At 43.0% G+C, this 21,301-nt stretch overlaps 3 protein-coding genes across 3 annotated transcripts in view; 1 reads left to right on the top strand and 2 right to left on the bottom strand.

Moving 5' to 3' along the window:
* The window catches only part of LOC134185310 (uncharacterized), a 2,682-nt gene extending 1,195 nt beyond the window's left edge, over positions 1 to 1,487 (bottom strand). The window contains exons 1-5 of the mRNA XM_062653091.1: positions 1,304 to 1,487; positions 1,189 to 1,260; positions 793 to 1,131; positions 479 to 591; positions 230 to 410 (exon numbers count right to left, since the gene is read on the bottom strand). Coding sequence (XP_062509075.1) covers positions 230 to 410; positions 479 to 591; positions 793 to 1,131; positions 1,189 to 1,260; positions 1,304 to 1,487 — 889 coding nt within the window. The remainder of the gene's footprint in view (positions 1 to 229; positions 411 to 478; positions 592 to 792; positions 1,132 to 1,188; positions 1,261 to 1,303) is intronic.
* A 12,606-nt stretch (positions 1,488 to 14,093) lies between these two features.
* On the top strand, positions 14,094 to 15,671 carry LOC134185309 (uncharacterized protein K02A2.6-like). The gene has a single exon (XM_062653090.1). The coding sequence runs from the start codon at positions 14,094 to 14,096 to the stop codon at positions 15,669 to 15,671; it is 1,578 nt and encodes a 525-aa protein (XP_062509074.1).
* A 1,928-nt stretch (positions 15,672 to 17,599) lies between these two features.
* LOC134185307 (uncharacterized protein K02A2.6-like) lies at positions 17,600 to 21,175 on the bottom strand. The gene has a single exon (XM_062653089.1). It carries the CDS (start codon positions 21,173 to 21,175, stop codon positions 17,600 to 17,602), a length of 3,576 nt encoding a protein of 1,191 aa, XP_062509073.1.
* Between the last annotated feature and the right edge of the window lie 126 nt (positions 21,176 to 21,301).

Here is a 21,301-nt window from a genome sequence, read left to right as displayed (position 1 = left end):
GTGTGTGTGTGTGTGTGTGTGTGTGTGTGTGTGTGTGTGTGTGTGTGTGTGTGTGTGTGTGTGTGTGTGTGTGTGTGTGTGTGTGTGTGTGTGTGTGTGTGTGTGTGTGTGTGTGTGTGTGTGTGTGTGTGTGTGTGTGTGTGAGCCAGAACAGACAATCCAATGAATTGCCCCCAGATATCAACAGACACGCCAATCAAATGTAGAGTCTTGTACGAGTTCTGTATACCTGGCAAAGTAGTCCGTGTTTGCAAATAGCAAGGCGGGCCTTCAAGAATTCTTGTGTTGTTTGTGACAGCAATGACGGTTATATCATACATCGTGTAAGGACGCAATTTCCCTAGTTGAACAGACTGATCATACACTGTAAGCGACTTAGCTGTTACGTCTCTGTTCGATGCATAGTTGACCTAACACGATTTAATTTAATCAGTTAACCATGCAAATATTACGTAAAAATGTTGAAAGTATACTGTACCTTTACTTTGTAAAATTCTGCTTTGTAGTCAAACGGATAAGGAGTGTCCCACGACACAAGAATAGAGGTGCTGTTTTTATTTTTGATATCACAATTAAATGGAGCCGTAGGAGCTATTTAAACAAGAGAAAATGGCATCCAATTTATTGATGTTTTAGAAAACAGTATGTGTGTGTGTGTGTGTGTGTGTGTGTGTGTGTGTGTGTGTGTGTGTGTGTGTGTGTGTGTGTGTGTGTGTGTGTGTGTGTGTGTGTGTGTGTGTGTGTGTGTGTGTGTGTGTGTGTGTGTGTGTGTGTGTGTGTGTGTGTGTGTACCTTCGTCACTTGTTCGAAATTTCACGGTAATAGTCTCCTGGCTTTTTCGACTCGATCCTTGGAACACTGTGACCGCTCTAACTAAAACTTTATACCAAGTATATGGCGACAGACCCGTGAGCTTTATCTGACGTGTGCTGCCGTTGGCACGAATTTCTCTGTAAAAATTCCACGGTTTCTTATCTGAGGAACTGATATCTAGCCTTTCATAAAGTGACAACACGTAATATTGGGTATCGCCATTGGGTTTTGTTGGAAGATTCAATCGAATGTTAGCCGAACGAGAAAGAATGTTTATAGCCTTGGCTAGATCGGAAGGAGAACGAGCTGTAGCCAAATCTGTCAGAAGAATCAACGTTATTTTAAAATAACTTGTAATGAATAACTAAAGCTAACCTGCCTGATCAATGGTAGTGGCTGGTGAAGAATGATACAGCGGAGGTTTTTCTGAAGCTGTTGGCACTAATACTAATACAAAGATACTAACATTAGATGTTGCGTGTACACTTACCTTCAATAGTCTTATCTTTCAAATAACAAGGAAATCCTTCCCAAAGTTGTGTGTTGTTTGTTACAGCAGTCACTGTGATTTCGTATTCTGTAAAGGGTAGTAAATTGCTGGCATTACTGCTGAGATTAAACACTATCTTAGAGTGGTTATTTGAATCTGCTGTAGTCGTAGAGTTAACCTGCATTTTGTAACATAAGTACATCACGTAACATATTAAAGAGCATCTTAGTTTCATGAGCAAGCAACCTTAACGTAATAAAAAACAACTCTGTAATCACTGGGTTCAGGAGGCTGCCACGACATAAAAATAAAGTTTGCTCCTCGTCTGTTCACAGTGCACTTTGACGGAGCAGCAGGCTCTACAAGACAAGAACATTCATTATACGAATCTTACAAAATGCTACAAAACTGACTTTCATCTGCAGTTGTAAAATTCACTAGTTCACTTTGTTTGGATTTCAGTTCTGTATTATTCATGACGTTGACTGCAGTTACTGCGGCTCCGTAAGATGTGTAAGGTGATAAAGAAGACAGCTCCATTTGAAGGGTGCTGTTGTGTGCAGGATGTCTAAACGTATCTATGTTTGACATGTTATGTGATATGGATGGATCAATATGGTCAGCTTTCTTATAAAGAGACAATAGGTAGAACTGAATGTCACCATTGGGAGCATCAGGAAGTTCCCACTTAATCAGACAAGAACGAGAGAGAACATTTGTAACATTTGGTCTTGCAGGGCGTGAAGGAGCTACAAAAAGAATACAGAAACGTATTTGCAAACAAGTTTCAAGTATTGATGACTACCGAGTATGTCTAACCAGACTGTTGTGTTGTAAACGTGACTGGTGGTTCATCTGTGTTGGGATCACTCCACAGTAAAGTTGAACAGCATGTTCTACGAGTTCCAGCCTGAACTGTAACAGTATATTGAGTATAGGGCACAAGATTGTCAACAAAAAGAAAAAAAGAAGTATTTTCATGTTTTTCTGCTAGGTATGTTTTGACAATCTCTTGCTTTGGAAAGGAAACTAAAGACACGTTGTATTGAACAATAGTTCCATGAACTTTGGCTGGCTTTCTCCATGAGACAACGACTGAATGGGAAGTGATATTCAAGCACCGAACTTTCCTTGTAGGTGATGATGCTAAAACAATATAATAATTTAACAATCTAAACTATGCAGTCCTCATGATCAGATTGTTCATATTCTGTATACCTTCTGCATTGGTTTTGAAAACAGTGGGACGTTCAAATTTGCTTTCTAATTCTTGCCCATCCACATTGATGGCAGTAACCCAAACATAGTAGGTAGTGAAAGGAATCAATTTGCCAATTGTTACAGCTGTCTGTGAATGTGAAACTGTTTTATTGCCATTATTAAGATTATTGGGTCGATTAGTGTGATCAGACTGAATATATATTCTGTATTTCTTCAACACGCCATTGGCATGAAGTGGTGGCGTCCAAGATATTGATACACTTCTAGATCTGATGTCATTCGCTTTTACTTTCTGTGGAGGACTTGGTGCTAAATTACACATTAATTAACATTAATGATAGCACATTAAAATTGGCCAACTCACTCACCAGCTTGTTTAGTTGTAAAATTATATGATGCATAATAAGGAGACAACAGAGGATTCACATAAGCTGCTATGTCTATTGTATAGCTTGTATAAATGTCCAAATTAGTAAGACTGAATCTTCTTTCTTTTGTAGATTGCGGGTATCTGTTGCGATCAGGTCTTGTTGATTTAAAATATCTGATATAGTAATGGACTGATCTTGGTGTCGAAAACAGTGGTTGCTGCCAAGTGATTAGAGCTGAAGTACTAGTCACTTGGGAAGACATAATTTCTTGAGGAGCAGTATTTGCTGTCACACAAATACAAATAAGAGCAAATAAAAACACGTTATGTTCTTTACACTAACCTCCACCCTTTGTATCAAATGTTATCACTTGACTTGGACGACTTGTTAATTTTGCATTGTCAGTTCGTCGAATATTGACTGCAACAAGCCACACACTGTAACGTGTTAATTCTGTCAGTTCAGTTACTGTGTAAGCTGAGATGCTCCCACTGACAGTCTTGTTAACATACAACATCTTGCTATTATAGTTACTAGGATCGATATCTCCTCCCTGCACCACAATAATCTCAAATTTTGTTATCGCTCCATTAGGATTAGAAGGTTTTTGCCACTTGAGATGAATTGATTGTATTTGCTCGTTAGTGGCTGTCAATTGTTGTGGTTGGCTTGGAACTTCATATACAAATAGAAATAAATGTTGTTTGCGTGCATTTACGAGTACAAATTGCTAACTCACTAGATGACAAAGTTCGGAATTGTATTTGCGTGCTCCACTTGCTTTCCAGTTTAGTGGCTCTTTCAACATTGACAGCCCTCACAATTATAAGGTAATAAGAGAAAGGTTTGAGGTTGGCGAACCGACTCTTAGTAGTGGTGGTTGAGCTACAAGTTTGTTTGCTACTACCATTAATCGTATAACAAACTCTATAGTATGAAATTGGGCCATTGGATACTAAAGGACGCTGCCACTTGATCACAACCGAGTCAGCAGACACTGTGTCAACTTGCACATTAGTTGGAGGATTTGGTTCTGAACAACAAACAAGCTAGGTTAGTCAAGATTTGGTGACAAAAATTACATCACATGATGCTATATACAACATCTTACTTGCTTGACGAGTTTGAAATGATATTTCAGCTTTGTTACTTCTCAGCCGAATTGAAGAGCTGACATTGATTTGGGCATATGTAGCAGCTTGAATTATGACTTTATATTTAGTATAGGGTGTAAGATCAACCAAAGTAGTAGTTGGTTGTGTGCTGGTCTTTGAAGTTACAATAGTAGTACTATCGAGTTTGAAATAATTGATATAATATGTAAGGGTAGATCCATTGACATAAAGAGGTGCCTTCCATGTCAGCACAACTTCAGTTGCCACTAAAGACTGAACTATGATCTGTCTTGGAGGAGATGGTGCTGCAGAGAATTTGTATAGAAGTGCAAATTAGTACAAGACATAGAATGCTACTACACATTTTGTCTTCTCACCTACTGGATCTGTCCTACCAACAACTACATCAGAATATGAACTGCAGTAAGATTGGTCGTAAGTCACATTTACTTTGATTTCATAAGAAGTGAATGGAATAAGATGGTCCAGCTTAAATGGACGTGTTTTGGAAACTCTGGTTGCAAAGTTGTCACTAGTATCCACAGGACGAAACTGAACGCTATAGTTAGTGATACTACAAGCATAGTGATCCTCTCTATTATAAGATGGACAGTCGAATGAGACAAATAGAGAAAAAGTAGAACTACTGGCTATTGTTGGTTTTCCACACTTTAGCCTTCTTTCTGCAACACAGCAAAGAGCATGATCATTTTAGTTAAAATTCTATCAGTCCGTAACAAACACAAACTATGAGCAATTACCAATCCAGTATTTGTTCTAGCATGCCAAACTATTACAAGGTCACAACAATCAAGAAGACACGTGCAAGTAATACAAATAAATATTGTTTCAACATTAAAACTAAAGCCACCTGTTCCATAACTTCTAGTTTAGGAAACTTAGATTTCTTATATTAGACAGACTGTTAACATGTTATTGTGCTAACTTGCAAACTGTGGATGCATGGTTACATGTAAAAGAGTAAAGCAGTATGAATCAGAGTCTTAGTTGTTTGCATTTAAGAAATCTATACCATTAGCTTTATAACACAATAATAATTGAAAACATAAGATAAATTGCTTTGAATACAAACAAAATAGCATTACATATAAACATAATATCTTACCATAAACTCTCAGTTCAGAAGTTTGCCTAATTGTGCCATTACTATTTTTGGCAGTGCAACGGTACTTGTTTTCATTAGATGTTTGAACATTTGTGATGGTGAGTGTGTTGCCATTCCATTTTACGTTATTTGATGCTTTCTGGGAAAGGGCATTCCACTGATATGATGGAGTTGGATGACCAAAAGCATTACAGTAAAGTATAAAATCGTGGCCAGATAACACGTGTGCAATTTCTCCAATCTGATATACATGATTCTGTTCAGCATGTTGATGGCTCACTGTGGATGGCTGTAAGGTCTTAGCAGAAAAGACTGGAGCAACTGACAAAAATGAAAAACAAGAACGTCATAGTTACAAAACATCATCTGTTTGCTCAAATAAACACAAATAGTTTTCAACAATTTCTAGTTGTTTACTAAAATACATGCAACTTTACCTAGGTCTGTTACTGCACTGTATGCGATAATTGAGATCACTACTGGTGTGTACTTGTTGTTTGCATTATCCTGCCTTGTTAAACAATGCAATAGTCAGTGCATCTCGTGTATATGTGATAAAGACATTTTTTACTATGGAGGCGTTTGAATACTGACTCCAGTTTGAACTGGAATTGTGTTTGGAACTGCCACGCCCACAGTTTCAACAATTCCGGCTCGGATGGTCAAACTGCTAGAACTCTTCTGACAGTTTTGGAACTCTCAGAACTATCAATCAAACACAAACTATCCCATCAATTCCAGTTCCAAACGCAGTATTCGAACGTGCCTACATTGCAGTATCTGAAAGACAAAGTACATGATAAAGTCATAGGATATATATATATATATATATATATATATATATATATATATATATATATATATATATATATATATATATATATATACTAGTGTGAACACTATAGCTCAAAATGAATATATTAAAACCTGTAGACTAGATAGACTCCAGGCAATGACGAACGCGAAGAGAGACTGGGTTGAGTCTACTCGTAGACAGGATAAACGACACAAGCACCATCACTGCTTTTTCCACAGCAAGTGAACTTGTTGCAATATTTGCACAAATTCATTGTCTGTGCTATTATTCATGAAGACTGAATGCTGATGTCACAAAGATGTATTGACAAAAGGCTTTGCCAGAACACAATCACTAACATACACATATCACCATGAGCTTCAGAAACGAAGCACAAAGCTCCTCTACCGCTCTCTCTAACTTGATCGTTGGCACCACGAAAGTATGACATGTAAAATTGAGGTATTTAATTAATTGTTAATTGTTACAACGTCTCCCACCGTTGCTTAATTATTAAGTCTATATGAGTTAGTTGTTTGCTGGTAATTGTTTTTAAGAATAATGGTCACGTATTTGCAGCAAATGGCTAAGCCATGCATTGTGATTGTTGTTTCCCAATTTCTTAAACAAAAAGGTGTTCATAGCTCATACTGAATTATCTAAATTTTTAAATTTTTGTTAAGGCTCAAGCAGTTGATTTAATGGCACACACACACACACACACACACACACACACACACACACACACACACACACACACTGGACAAATGATAATTAAGCCCTCTACGTCTTTCGACGTCGACCTTGAGGTCAGTTGCGGAGATAGCTCCCCCTGCCTCTAGAGACAGGGCCTTCATGCGCTACGTGGAGTCTTGGGGTCAGTGCTACAATCCACCTGGAGCTTGGCCAGAGTCATCCAGGGGCACTGACAATGGCGCAGCCCTGGGACTGGACACCAAGGCCCACACGTACCAGACTGCTGCATGATGTTACTGCCAAGCCAGCGGTCTTGTCCACCCCACTCAATGACTAGAGACTTATTTATACTCCTGATTCAAGAGAAGCAAGTGTGGGTGAGTTTCTTGCTCAAGGAAACTGCGACAGTGTCGCCTCCACCAGCTCCATCGAACCTTCAGTCTTCATCACGGAAAACAAGATCCCGGATATCAGCACCAATGCCCTACCATCTGCTCCACCGCGCCCCCCCCCCCACACACAGTACCGTTAACAAACAACTAAAAGTTACGAGTGATTTCCACAACAGCTAGGAAGCTCACACTTTTTGAAACAACTTACCAATGCACATTTCAGACTGAAATTCTAGGCTGCAGTATATTCTTAGCTCCCGGATATCGTTACTGAGACATCCGGGTGTTGACAAGCTAGAAGTATGATGGTACATGTACGTACAGTATTATGCACAAGGTCCAGTCGTGTCCTAGGAGAGATACGCCAGAGCAGAGTTACCTGCGGATCTTGAGAGCATTTACACAGTCTAGGCTCTAGACGGGTCTAGGCCTAGTGTACTAGCTTGTCTGCATGGCCCTTGATCCATGAACGGTGAAATGTAAATTTATGTTTACTGTGGGAGACAAGTACGTCAAAGCACACACGACGTTTAATATATCATTTGTTGCTCTACAGATCTAGCTAGCCAATTGTAGATAGGGCCTACACTATAAAATAAAATATTAGTTAGTAATGCTTCTTTTACAGAAGACAACTTTCTCTAGGTAAGTTAGAATAACTGTATTAGTAATGTCTTAGTTACTACAACGGTTATTTATCGCATCTTGAGACGGCACTTTGTCAAAAGTGTTGTAGCTACGTAGAGTACATGCAGCAATGTTGCTGTTGGAGTTTACATATCTAACAGTATTGTCTAGAAATGGCAAGCACATCTCGTTACTTTATTTAATTAAGAAAATGAGAACGGAGTCACTTGCACAATTAGCATATTAGCTACGTACTAGATATTCGTCAAACAAGAAACAATCTAAATTATTGTTAGTTTTACCTGGAAAGGCGTAGATGTTTAGTTGACAAATGCTAAACCCAGCTGGTACTTCAACTGTAACCTGTCTGGCTGAAACCGTTGAACATTTATAATGGAATTCTCCAGATTTCTGATTACTCGCCGCACATCTTTGTGTTTTGTATTCTGATGGACACAAGCTTCTTGCAACTACTTTCCACCCGATCTGATCAGATGGCGATGACATTGATGCTGTTAGATTTTTTCCAACAATTGTAACGGACTGAAGTTTTAGACATTGTTCAAAGCTAATCGCTAAATTTAGCTGGCGGTATTGGTCATCCGATCTGCGTCGACTGACGCAGGTGCTATGGTCCGTATCAGTCAGCCCTTGCAATTGGTCTCTCAATACTTTTTGTGCGTCTTCTTTGCCTATAGTTAGTGATATTCCAGGAGCTGTTAGATCTACAGCAACTGTAGAGAAAAAGAGATATCGGTAGATCCAAGCGATGCATATATCTAATTCAGCCTACACATGCAGCACGAGACTACCTGCATTGTTCGTTTCACATCGAATGCTTCTAGTGAGAGTGTACACGTAGAAGCAGAGACGTAGAAGCCACAGCAGTTGTCTGCTTGGCGACATCATGAAACACAACGACGAGGATACAGAAATGGCAGCACTGCACGCAAGTTCAGAAAGATTTCCAGTCTAAGAGGAAGTCAGACCAACTTCTCAGAAAAGAAAGTGTTGCCCCCGCCTACAGACATCATACTCAGCTCATTCGCTCTATAGACGTGGGGTAAACCTATAGCGGTGTGTTCTTCCGCATTTCTTCTAGCTAGAGATGTTAGCGTTCCTGGGTCGACGGAAGTATGTCACGTAGAGTAGCAACTGCATTGACACACTCTTTAGCTAGAGCACCTACAAAAGACGTTGATTGTAGTCAAAGTATATTGTAAAGGGGCAAATTTTCGCTGGGCAAAATTTTTGCGGTTTCTCTCACAGAGACCATTTCGCGGGGTAAAATTTGCGCTCTTCGGTGTTTGGGAATAGTCACGTGATTCTGTCACGTGCTAATATCGTCTAGTCATGCTTCTCAAGTGGTTGCGTAAAGCGGAGGATGAGGAGAAACGACCGTGTCTCCCCCAACCTACTGGTGTTCCTGGAGTACGTCCGGCTGCAGTGAAGGCTGCAAATGACCGTGTGGTACAAGATCCCCTCCAGAGGGTACAGCACGTTGCTAGCGGAAAACGATGATAAACAGAGTATTACGCTTACAGTGCATCCGAACGGCTTGAAATCGCACAGTATGCGGCAGACAATGGAGTTGCAAGAGCTACCACGCACTTCAGCATCTTACTGGATCATCCTGTCAATGAGAGTAAGATCAGGGCAATGAAGAAACAGTATATCCAGAAGATCAAGCAATGTCCAAGGGAAGCACCGCTTGCCTCTCTGTCCCGGAAGCAGCGTGGCCGCCCGCTTTCCATTGGTGACAACTTGAATTGTATGGTGCAGGCCTACATTTACAGACTTAGGGAAGCAGCTGGAGTTGTCAATGTGCCCATTGTAATGGCGGCTGCTCGTGGGATTGTTGCCCATGAAAATAGGGTCTTTCTTAGTGATTTTGGTAAACCTTTCACTCCAACAAGAGACTGGGCTCGCGGTGTGTTGGATAGGATTGGCTTTACCAAGCGTAAGGGTACAAAAGCTGCAAAACACAAAATCTCTGACCTTCCTGAAATAAAACAAAATTTTGTCAGTCGTTTTCTGGACTTCGTCAGCAACCGTCAAATTCCAACAGAAATGGTTGTAAACTTGGACCAAACAGGAGTCCGAATGGTCTCTTCAGGTCAGTGGACTTTTGAGAAGAAAGGATCCCAACAGGTCTCTAGTATTGGTTTGGATGACAAAAGAGAAATGACGGTTTTGCTTGCTGTCAGTATGGCAGGAGAAGCACTACCTGGTCAGGTGATTTACCAGGGTACAACTAATCGATGTCATCCAAAGTATAAGTTTCCTGGTTCCTGGAACATAACCCACACTGCTTCTCATTGGTCAACAGAAAATACGACCTTAGAATATATAGAAACAGTGCTGGATCCATATCTTTGCATGAAAAAAAGGAGTTAGGTTTGTCTGATAAGCACCACGGTTTGTTGATTGTGGATGTTTTCAGAGCTCATCGACAGATACCGTCCGTAAAGCGCTTGAAGATGAAAATGTATCTGTATTGTATGTACCGGCATACTACACGGATAATTTACAACCTCTAGATTTGACAGTCAATAAGCCTTAAAGAATACTTGAGGAAGTCATTCCAAGGCTGGTATGGCAATCAGGTTAAGCAGCAACCGGACAGTGGAGTTACTGTCAGTGACGTTGCTGTTGATCTCAGACTGTCCTCTATCAAGCAATTGCATGCTGGGTGGATTCTTCGTGCCCACAAGTCAATTTCCGATTGTCCTGAGCTCCTAAAGAGTGGGTTCTCTTAGGCTGGTCTCTGTATGCCTCTAGTTAGTAGCACCTCAGTGTCAGAGACAAGCCAACAGGAGAGAAACACTGTTATGAGCAGTTCTGATACTAGTAACGGTATTAGTTCACTAAATCACTCCACCTCTTGCACATCAACGGTGTCTCTAATTTCTATGCAGCAGAGACCCCAGTCAAACCATCATAGTAGTAGGAATGATCAGTGCAACGGTCTTTCTGTTGCACTGCAAGTGCAATGCTATGATTCAGTACATCGCTATCTACTTCCTTCACAACTTTGCCAGTCTCTATTGAATGGTTGAAATGGTAGCAATGCTTGCACTGTGATATCTGTCTGTGTAGCAGCCCAGATCGTTTAGGATCGTTAGCAAATTTCTAGTCCGGGCTTAGAGCCAACACAACAGACAATCAACGCTTTCATTGACTGCATGGAAGCTGGCAGTAGACGGTATGAACTTTCTGGTTGCAATGGATTTTTGTCAGTATATGCTGCACTAGGCAAGGCCTGTTCGGATATGCCTGTAGTAGTTGCCAAGGGAGATGACTTTGGAGTTTGGGACTACGCCCGTATTGAACAGGTTTTGCAGACTATCAGAGACCAAGCTTCCAAAACAAACAGAGTCCATGCTGGTGTAGTTGTAATGCCATGTCATTTCTCTGTCGCTGTTGCGTTCGATCCTGTGAGATTGTTCGTTGCAGCTTTCGACAGCCACTCCCACAATATTCGGAGTACGAGATTTGGTGCATCTATTGCTGTTGTGGGATTTGATCCTCCTAGTGTCCAGCAGATGGCAGCCTTTCTTGATCTTACCTTGAACCGAAATGGATTGACAAATGGAACTATGAAAGGCGCTGATATAATCTTAATTGCTTCAGTAGTTGCAGAGCAGGTGTGACGTTTGTTAATAATTATAGTAGTCTAATGGTATAGTACAGTACAGCAGTTGCTGAAGATTTAGACAAAATTGTTACTGTATCCTCTATTTCGACATATAACAGTGTTGGGTTGTGTTTGATTAATTAATAAGAACATAACGCAATCTTGCAGAGCACGTTACTGCCTGGCAGCGACGCCCACATACGGGACCGCACAGTTTCACAGAAATTTTCGCGTGGGTTTAACTGTCGCGGAAAGGTTTACAACCGCGAATATAGCGAAAATTTACCCACGCGAAAATTTGCCCCTTTACAGCACCCTTCAACTATTGCATACAGTCTAGATGCATCACTCTTCCTGTTTTAGCTAGTAATTATCATTAATCTGTACGTTGTAGCGCTGTATATAGTTGATGTTGGCAACGCGTGGCCGGTACTAGCTACATATCTTGCAATTGCATGCACGTGCTGCGTGCAGCAATTTTTTCACCCTAGCTCTGGGGTTGACCTTCGCAACAATTAAAATTAGAAATTAGTATGTTAGAAAATAGTATTTATATGTTTGTAGACAATATCTGAAAATACTAAGGCTTCTATACACTTACTGGACTCTGACAAACTGCGATGTGCGTGTGCAAATTAACTTAATTAACTAGTGCATAGCATTCAGTCTTGCGTCATTGTGTACATTTGTATAGCAAAGACTTGGACACGTCCAGCCACTAGGCAAGTTTCTGCATGATTCCTGCTGTTGAGGCACTGTTCATATGTTGTTGACACCGCATGCACGCCTTTGATGAAGTGGCGAGGTATGTACGTGGGTGAGCGCTCTATCGACACATCTTTCCTGATTTTGTAGACACTCTAGTTCCTAGAACTGACAGTTCTGGAGGCTGATAAACCATTTGTGTAAAAAGCTTGCATCTACGCAGTCAGAAAAGTAAATGGATAAAATAAGAGATTTCTCATGTTTCTAGTTTCACATCGGGGGCCTGTGAAAGCAAAACTTAACGCGCGTTAAATAGGCATGGTCTACCAGCGCACGTTGATTAGTTTTTCTTACTAAAACTTGTGACACTGACATTATGATTGATCATGTATGCGCACTAGCAACTTGATGACCTCAAATATCTAATACACAGCTGACTGTGATAAAATTAGTCTACCTATTTGATTAAATTAATCACTTACTCCTTAACCGAAAGTATACGCTAATGAACCGGAAGTATACGCGAATGGAGACTGGCAAAGTATATATTTGTATCAGTGACGGCAGACTTTGTGTTTTTGTAGATTTTTGTTTTAGGTGACTTACTAATATTCTCCTCGACCTGAAGATCGCTTAGATGGTGGTGATCTTGGTTAAGTTAAAATTAAGTTAAACCTAGTGTACACGGTATACATAGTGTATATATTAACTACAAAATTTAATAATAATAATAATAATATATATATATATATATATATATATATATATATATATATATATATATATATACATACATACATACATACATATATATGTATATATAAGTACACACACACACACACACACACACACACACACACACACACACACACACACACACACACACACACACACACACACACACACACACAGACATGGGCATAATTATGGAGCCACTCCAATATCAGCTGAGGCAGGGAAATCAACAGAATATTGCAAATTTTTAATATACTTGCTGAAACGCTGATTCTACATCAAATTATGATTTTTGGGTATTTATTTTGTTCTGATTGTAAGGTACAGTACGTTTGGGAATGGGTAGCGTACGTGAGAAAAAAGGTGTCAAGTAATTACCTCGTGTTTTCTCGGTCTGTACTTAGTCTGTAGTGATTTACTTTACAATACAACCCGTAGCTTGGAACGAATGTTATATGGTGACAGGAGATGGCTTCTCGGCAGTTACCATTGCCAGCCCCGATGAATTTTAGTGGCAACCTATCCATTGAGTAGAAAATATGGCGCCAACGCTTTGAAATCTACCTAACAGCATCCGGTCGACAGGAATCTACTGACAAGGTAAAAGTACCCCTCTTTCTTCATGCGCTTGAATCAGTTAGAGCAGAGTTGCAGCGGATGGTCGAGTCTGGAGTTGCTGAAGAAGTCACAGAACCCACAGCATGGGTGAGTCTCATGGTCCCTGTGCCCAAGAAGAATGGCAGCGTCAGAATCTGTGTGGACTTGACATGACTGAACCGTTCAGTTCAAGGAGGGAAATTTGAGCTGCCTACAGCAGACTAGCTGTTGCGTCTCTTCACGGCGCTAAGTATTTCTCTACATTCGATGCGGCATCTGGATTTTTCCAAATCCCCTTGTCCGAGGACTGCTCGTCATTGACCACCTTTATTTCTTCCTTCGGTCGTTACCGCTTTAAACGTTTGCCATTCGGCATCACGTCAGGCCCTGAGGTATTCCACCGTGCAATGCAGCACATTTTGGCTGGGCAAGCGGGTGCAGAGTGTTATATGGATGACGTCCTCGTCTGGGGTTCGACGAAAGAAGAACACGATACTCGACTGAGGGAAGTATTGAATCGATGTAAAAATCAAGGCGTCAAGTTTAATCTCTCGAAATGCGTTTTTCTCAAACTTCAAGTCGTTCTTTGGTCATGTACTGACAGCAGACGGGGTTAGGGCAGACGACAACAAAGTTCGTGCCATCACAGACATGACTCCTCCTTGCGACAAGGAAGACCTTCGTAGATTCCTGGAGATGGTGACGTACTTGACCAATCTTTTACCGGGGTACTCACTGGTAGCAGGTCCTCTGAGGGACCTACTGAAAGAGGATGTCGCTTGGTGTTGGATATCTGTCCAAGAGGAGTCTTTCCAGCAACTTCAGAAAATGGCCACAGATGCTCCAGTCTTGTCGTTCTCTTCCCAAGACGCTCCTACAATTGTATCAGCAGACGCATCGTCGAGGGGGTATTGGAGGGGTACTTCTCCAGGTTCAGGAAGATGGCCGTAGAGCGCCCTTTTACTACGTTTCTCGATCACTAACCACCACCGAACAACGGTACTCACAACTCGAGAAGGAGGCGCTGGCTATGGCATGGTCTTGTGAGAGATTTCGATGTTACCTCTTTGATCGTGACACGCTTTTTCAAGTTATGAATATTATGAATAGTCAGAGCTTGGATCAGTGCCCGCCCCGTTTGCAACGTCTGCGCCTCCGAATGATGCAGTATTACTACAATGTAGTATATGTGCCGGGGAAACAACTTGTCGTCGCAGATGCCTTGTCCCGTAGCCCAGTGGAAGTCGGGGTTCCGGACGATAATGTTGAGGAGTACGTGTTTAGAGTCAAAATATCATGGCCTGTTTCAGACGAAATGCTGCAGCGTATTAAGGAGGACACAAGGCACGATTCTCAGCTCTCAGCTCTTTTGCTCATGGTGCAATCAGAATGGCCTTCATACAAAGGACAGCTACCAGAGCTCACAAAACCATTTTGGGACAGTCGACACCTCCTATCTCAAGTTGATGAAGTAATCTTACGAGGTTCTCAAATAGTGATTCAAAAAGCCTTGCGCGGCCACGTTATCAACCTCGCGCATGAAGGTCACTTGGGCATCGTCAAAACCAAAACGCGAGCTCATGAAGTTGTCTGGTGGCCGTGGATAAACAGTCAACTAGAACAAGCAGTTTCAAAATGTGAAGCATGCGCCCAGTACCAAAACCAGCAGTGCAAGGAACCTCTCCAATCGTCAACAGTACCCGGTCGTCCATGGGAGCGAATCGCAATGGACTTGTTTTTAATTGAGAATTGCAATTACTTAGTCGTGGTCGACTACTACACGCGATTTCCGGAACTGCAACGTCTATCCGGTTTAAAAGCTGCAACCGTTATTGAAAGTCTAAACGGGATATTCTCCAGAAATGGAATACCGCAGGAGGTTGTCAGCGATAACAGACCGCAGTTTGCCGATGAACAATTCCGCCAGTTCTCCCGTCGTTACGAATTTAAGCACACTACATCGTCTCCACGGTACCCCCAAGGAAATGGGCTAGCGGAAAGCACGGTACAAACGGTTAAAGATATTCTAAAGAAAGCTGTGCTTACTCGGGAAGATCCACATCTGGCCTTACTGGCGTATCGAACGACCTCTCATAGCAGCACAGGGATCTCGCCAGCTCAATTGCTGATGGGACGCCGATTGCGCAACACGCTACCATCTGCTCCAGGCCATCTCCAGCCTGAGACTATATCCAGGGATGCTGTTGTGTCTCGAGATATTCAAAACAAAACAGATCAAGCATCAACTTACAACCGACATCGAGGCGTTCGTACACTCCCACAGCTACTTCCAGGAGATTATGTTCTTGTATGGAATGCAGACCAGAAACAATGGCAAACTCCAGGATAAGTCAAGAGGCAAATGAATGGAAAGTCACACCAGGTGGTCCTACAAGGAGGATCGGTAATGAGAAGGAACCGTCATCAGTTGAAATTCCGTCGTCATTCTACTCTTAAACGTCGATGGGATAGTTGGCCAGCGGATGTCGATACCACGTTTCAAGATGAAGAAAGATTGCCAGAAAATGCCGTTGCCGGAGATGAAGATGTTGCCAACCCCCAGTTTCAAGTGCCCCAGACGACTACGAGATGTGGACGAGAACTACACCCTCCGACCTGGCGAAAAGACTATGTTTCGTGACGGTGTTTTGAACTGTTGTGTTGTGTTGGCTATTTGAGAAAAAGAGAGATGTAATGTACAGTACGCTTGGTAATGGATACCGTACATGAGAAAAAAGGTGTCAAGTAATTACCTTGTGTTTTCTCGGTCTGTGCTTAGTCGGAGTGATTTACTTTACAATACAACCCGTAGCTTGGAATGGATGTTACACTGATTGGACGTCTTGACAACCCGTATCAACAAAATACTAAGGGAATTACCAGACTAACCACCGTCGCCATTACCATGACCAAACCGTTCATGTTGCATGTGACGTCACAGGAGCAGATGAGAATAGACTACAATGTGCAAGTAAACTGAAACGTATAGTCTCTATCTATTCTTTGAGTATGTATTTCGGCGCAAACAAAATTATTTTATCGTTTAAAAGTTTTTTAAAAACGATTTTGATTATTAACTTTCAAATTTACTGGTTGAATTGACACAGCAAGAAGCAGTCGTGTATCTCAACAGGTCAAACATTACCTCTAATCTCAGACGTATGGATGGCACTCTCAGAGCCCTTACCTCACCAATATGACTTGTTTCAATTTACTAAGAAGTGCAGCTGTGGCTGTAGATGCATGTAAAGACAGTGTCTAAGAAAGTCCAATAATATTTTAATCTAAGTTACATGCTCAGGGTAGCTCCATAATTATGGCCATGTCTGTATATATATACTAGGCCATATATATACTAAAATCTATGGACCGTCCTTCGTACGGGCAAGATACTGTAGCGTAGTAAAGATAGGTCTGTGGACACGTCACGTGCAATCATTGTTGCAAGGCCCCGGATGTGATGAATAAATTCGAATCTTGCTCTTCGCGCTTGTTTCGATCGAAATCGACACACTCCCCGTGTAGCGCTTGCTGAAGAGAACGTATAGGTTGGATTCGGTGCAAATGCAATCAGAATTTGGAGAGAAACGAAAGCGCTAGAAGAGTTAGTTTCGTCGGCAAGAGATATTCGATCGCTCGAAGCTTTGCGAAGGACGGCGATGCATACAGTCTACATAGGACTGGTGTGGGCGTGTGTTTGAATAAACTAGTCCGTGGTGTAATGCTTTCAGTTGTATTATGGAGTCTACTAACGCAACTCAACACAGCTAAGTTACTCGCTGTTCCTCGGTTGAGCATAGATTCTACTACGCATGCTCAAAGTCTTAAACTAATAAAGTCACTACTGTCACATCTCTCCTCTTTTAATTAATAAATAACAAAGTCCTTCAGTCGTGCCGGTTTTTTGATCTCCCGTCCTGATCTGGTCATCTTCTTTGGCGAGCTTGGGAGTTGCTGTCCCTGTTCTGTGCTGTCTGATGGATCTCCTAGGCTGGTATCGTCTTTGTCAACGTTGTCTGAGTCATAGTCCAATCCCTCGCTAAGTTCCGAGAGTGGTTGCGGTGAGGGGTTTAGATATCGTCTATTTCTGCGCAGAACTTTGCCTTGGTGTTTTATCACGTACGACCGCGGAGTGTCGTGTTGCTTTATCACTTCTGCGGGTTCCCATTCTTTTCCCTTTTGCACTCGGACAACTTCGCCTGGGCATAGCTCTCTGCTTGGTCGAGCTCCTTGGTCATGATAGTACTTCTGTTGCCGTTGTCGTTGTTTCAGCTCTTCCTATACGTCACGAGGCATTTGTGGCTGAAGCACTCCTGGGCCTGCCGGCAACTTCGTCTTCAAGGTGCGGCCCATGAGGAGCTCAGCTGGGGACGCTTGCAGCTGCGGTATAGGGGTGCTTCTTTGGTTGAGGAGCGCCAGGTACGGGTCTCCTTCATCATGAAGTGTCTTGCTGAGCAGGTTCTTAATGGTTTGTACGTTCCTCTCTGCAAAGCCATTAGATTTTGGGTACCCCGGGCTTGTGGTTGTAATGGTGAATCCCCATTCATTGGCAAATGCTCGCATTTCTCTGCTTGCAAACGGCATGTTATCAGCTATTATTTCTTCTGGAATACCGTGAGTAGCGAACGTGTATTTCATGGCGTTAATGACCGACGATGATGTCTTGTCTCTCAGTTGCTGAACGTCTATGTACTTGGAATAATAGTCCCCTACTGTCAGATAATCTTTTGCTTTCAAAGTCATGATATCCACTCCTAGCTTTTCCCATGGTCTTGTTGGTAGTGCATGCGGCAGAAGAGGCTCCTTAGTATTGCTCCTCCGGAAACGCAGACAAGTCCTGCACTGACTAACCACTCGGTCGATGTCTTTTGTCATTCCTGGCCAATACATGACTGCTCTTGCTCGCTCTTTGCATCTTTCCAGCCCTTGATGAGATTCATGTACAATCTTTAGCATGTCTGAATGTAGCACCTTTGGTATGATTATCTTCCTTCCTTGGAACAATATGCCCTCTGCCTGATGAAGCTCGTCTCTGATCGTCCAGTATGCTCGTATCTTGGTTGGTACATCCTCAATCTTTGGAGGCCAGCCCATTTCTATTTGTCGATTGAGACATTGCAGCTGTTGATCTGTTGCCGTGGCCTGTTGTAACTGCGCTTTCTTTTTTGCACTTACTGGCAGCGAAGTGACAAAAGCATGGACCATGACTTGCATGTCACTGGTAAGTTCTGGATCCGTGTCGTGACTAGTCGCCAAGTGCGCCCGCGACAGAGTGTCTGCTGCGTACATTAGCTTGCCTGGAACATAACGAACTACCAGGTCATATCTCTGCAGCTGTAGCATCATTCTTTGGAGCCTTGGTGGTGCTGCACCAATTGGCTTCTTCATTATAGCTTCCAAGGGCTTGTGGTCGGTCTCCATATTGGTGGTCTTTCCATATATATATGGGTGAAATTTCTTGCATCCGTAGGTGACCGCGAGCATTTCTTTCTCTATTTGTGCGTAAGCTCTTTCAGCGGTTGTGAGTGTCCGTGATGCGTACGCTACTGGCTTGCCTTGCTGCATGAGACATGCCCCTAAGCCACTCTGTGACGCGTCCGCTTGCACTGTGACCGGTTGCTCAGGATCATAGAATGCTAGCACTGGATCACTAGTGAGTGCTCGCTTTATGTCGTTGATGGCCGCATCATGCTGTGTATCCCATTTCCACATGCTTCCGTCCTTTATCAAATCTCTGAGTGGGGCTGTGATATCGGACTCCGCTGGAATATAGGGGGCCAAGAACTTAATCATGCCTAGCAGTCGCTGTACAGCTTGCTTGTCTTGGGGCTTTGGCATACCCGCAATCGCCTCAATCTTTTCCGGATCCGGTCGCTGTCCCTGTTGACTAAGAATGTGACCCATATACTTCACTTGGCGAACCTTGTACTGTAGCTTCTGGGGACTGAACCGCACATTCCTTTCTCTTGCTCGTTGTAACACCTGAGCGAGAGCCTTGTCATGTTCCTCTTCCGTCTTGCCTGCCACAATCAGATCATCCGCAATCACGTGAACGTTTGAGATGTCCCCAAATGTGCGATCGTTCCTTTCTTGCAGCACTTCACTGGCTGAAGCCAGTCCGAACGGCATCCTTGTGAAGCACTTTCTACCCCATGGGGTGCTGAATGCACACATCCTCGCTGATTCGTTAGACAATTTGACGTGCCAGAAGGCATCCTTCATGTCGACTACTGTGAATACCGCTTTGCCAGCCAGTCGGGCCTGGACATCTGACATTGTTGGTATTTGGTGTCTCTCCCTTTTGATGACTTTGTTGAGGGGTCTGGTATCCAGACAGATCCTCATGTTCCCATTCTTCTTTTCTGCTATCACAAGATTGTGAAGCCAGTCGGTCGGGCCCTCGACGTCTTGTATAATACCTTGTTGCTGCAGTTTTGCCAACGTCTGTTGCAGTTTGGTTCTCTTTGCATATGGTATGACTCGCGGATGCTGTACCACCGGAATAGCGTCTGCTTGAAGCTGGATGTCATACTCTTTGTCATACTCTCCTATTCCTTTAAACACATCCTTGTTCTGTTGGATGAGTTGCTGCCTGGTGTGACCTGATTGTATATCCCTTGGCACCACCTTGTCCACACGCCTGATGAGATCCAAGTCCTCGCATGCTGCTCTTCCAAGGATGGCTAGGTTGTCGTCGATAACATAAAACGTGAGCCTTTTTCTGCAGCTCGCCTTGTTTCTGCTGACTAAACAACTGACCTGAGTTGTGCCTCTGGGTATGATTTGACCACCACCAATTCCTGTAAGAATCTTGCTGGTGGGCTGCAATTTTGTCTTGAGAACTCTGTACACCCTAAAAGGCAAGATGTTTGCTTGGGCCCCGGTGTCCAGCTTGAAATCAATGTGCGCACGCTCCAGATCAAGGCGTTCCGTCCATTCTGCCGTGTCCCGGATATGTCCTATGAATATAGGTGACATCAGTAGCTCTTCATTCTCGTCGCTGCCTGCTTCATCTGCATCCTCGACCTGGAATTCAACCTGCCTAATTTGCCTGGCCGATTGTCGACAGACTTTGGCCAGATGGTTTCTCTTGTGACACGCTGAACACGTCTTTCCGTAGGCGGGGCACTGCCGAGGTGGGTGGACGCCTCCGCAATACTTGCATGCCGCTTGCCTGGTCTTGGATGACCTGCCACTATCGTGAATCCTCGAGCTCAGATTGGGCATAGTGTCTGGCTCGTTGCGTCGCTGCTTCTGTGTACCTCGAACGGCGCCTATGGGTACTTTCATCGCCTCTTTGTTCATAGCTTGCTCCTGCTCTTTTGTTGCTTCTGCTGCTCTGCATATATCCAACGCTTTCTGCAAAGTAAGGTCTGATTCTCGTAATAATCTCTCTTTCACGCGTTCGTCGCGGATGCCAAACACGATCTTATCGCGTATTAGAAGATCGCGTTGGTCACTGAATTCGCACAACGCCGCTTTTACTTTCAACTCGGTAACCCATTGATCTACTGCCTCACCTTCTAACTGGTCTCTCGACCAGAATCTGTGTCTCTCGTATACAGTGTTGCGTCTGGGGTTGCAATATGTCTTGAATTGCTGGAGTACAGCGTTGACATCCTGTCTGGGATCAGGTTGCTCTGCTTCCTGTGGCGGGAAAACGAACGTCTGGTAGATCTCTTGGGCTTCAGGCCCAGCCACATGAAGAAGTATGGCCGTCTGCGTGGCGGGTGGCTTTTTGTCTAACTCAGACGCCTGGAAGTAGAAACGAAATTGCTGTTCCCACTTGCGCCACGTTTCAGCGAGGTTGCGGTCGCAAAACGACATTTCTGCTGGTGGCTTGAGTCGTTCCATCCTGACACCATGTAATGCTTTCAGTTGTATTATGGAGTCTACTAACGCAACTCAACACAGCTAAGTTACTCGCTGTTCCTCGGTTGAGCATAGATTCTACTACGCATGCTCAAAGTCTTAAACTAA

Source organism: Corticium candelabrum, chromosome 10 (assembly GCF_963422355.1).
Source record: "Corticium candelabrum chromosome 10, ooCorCand1.1, whole genome shotgun sequence".
Classification (NCBI taxonomy): Eukaryota; Metazoa; Porifera; class Homoscleromorpha; order Homosclerophorida; family Plakinidae; genus Corticium; species Corticium candelabrum.
Note: the sequence above shows the minus strand (reverse complement) of the source record. Positions and strands in the feature narration are given on the sequence as shown.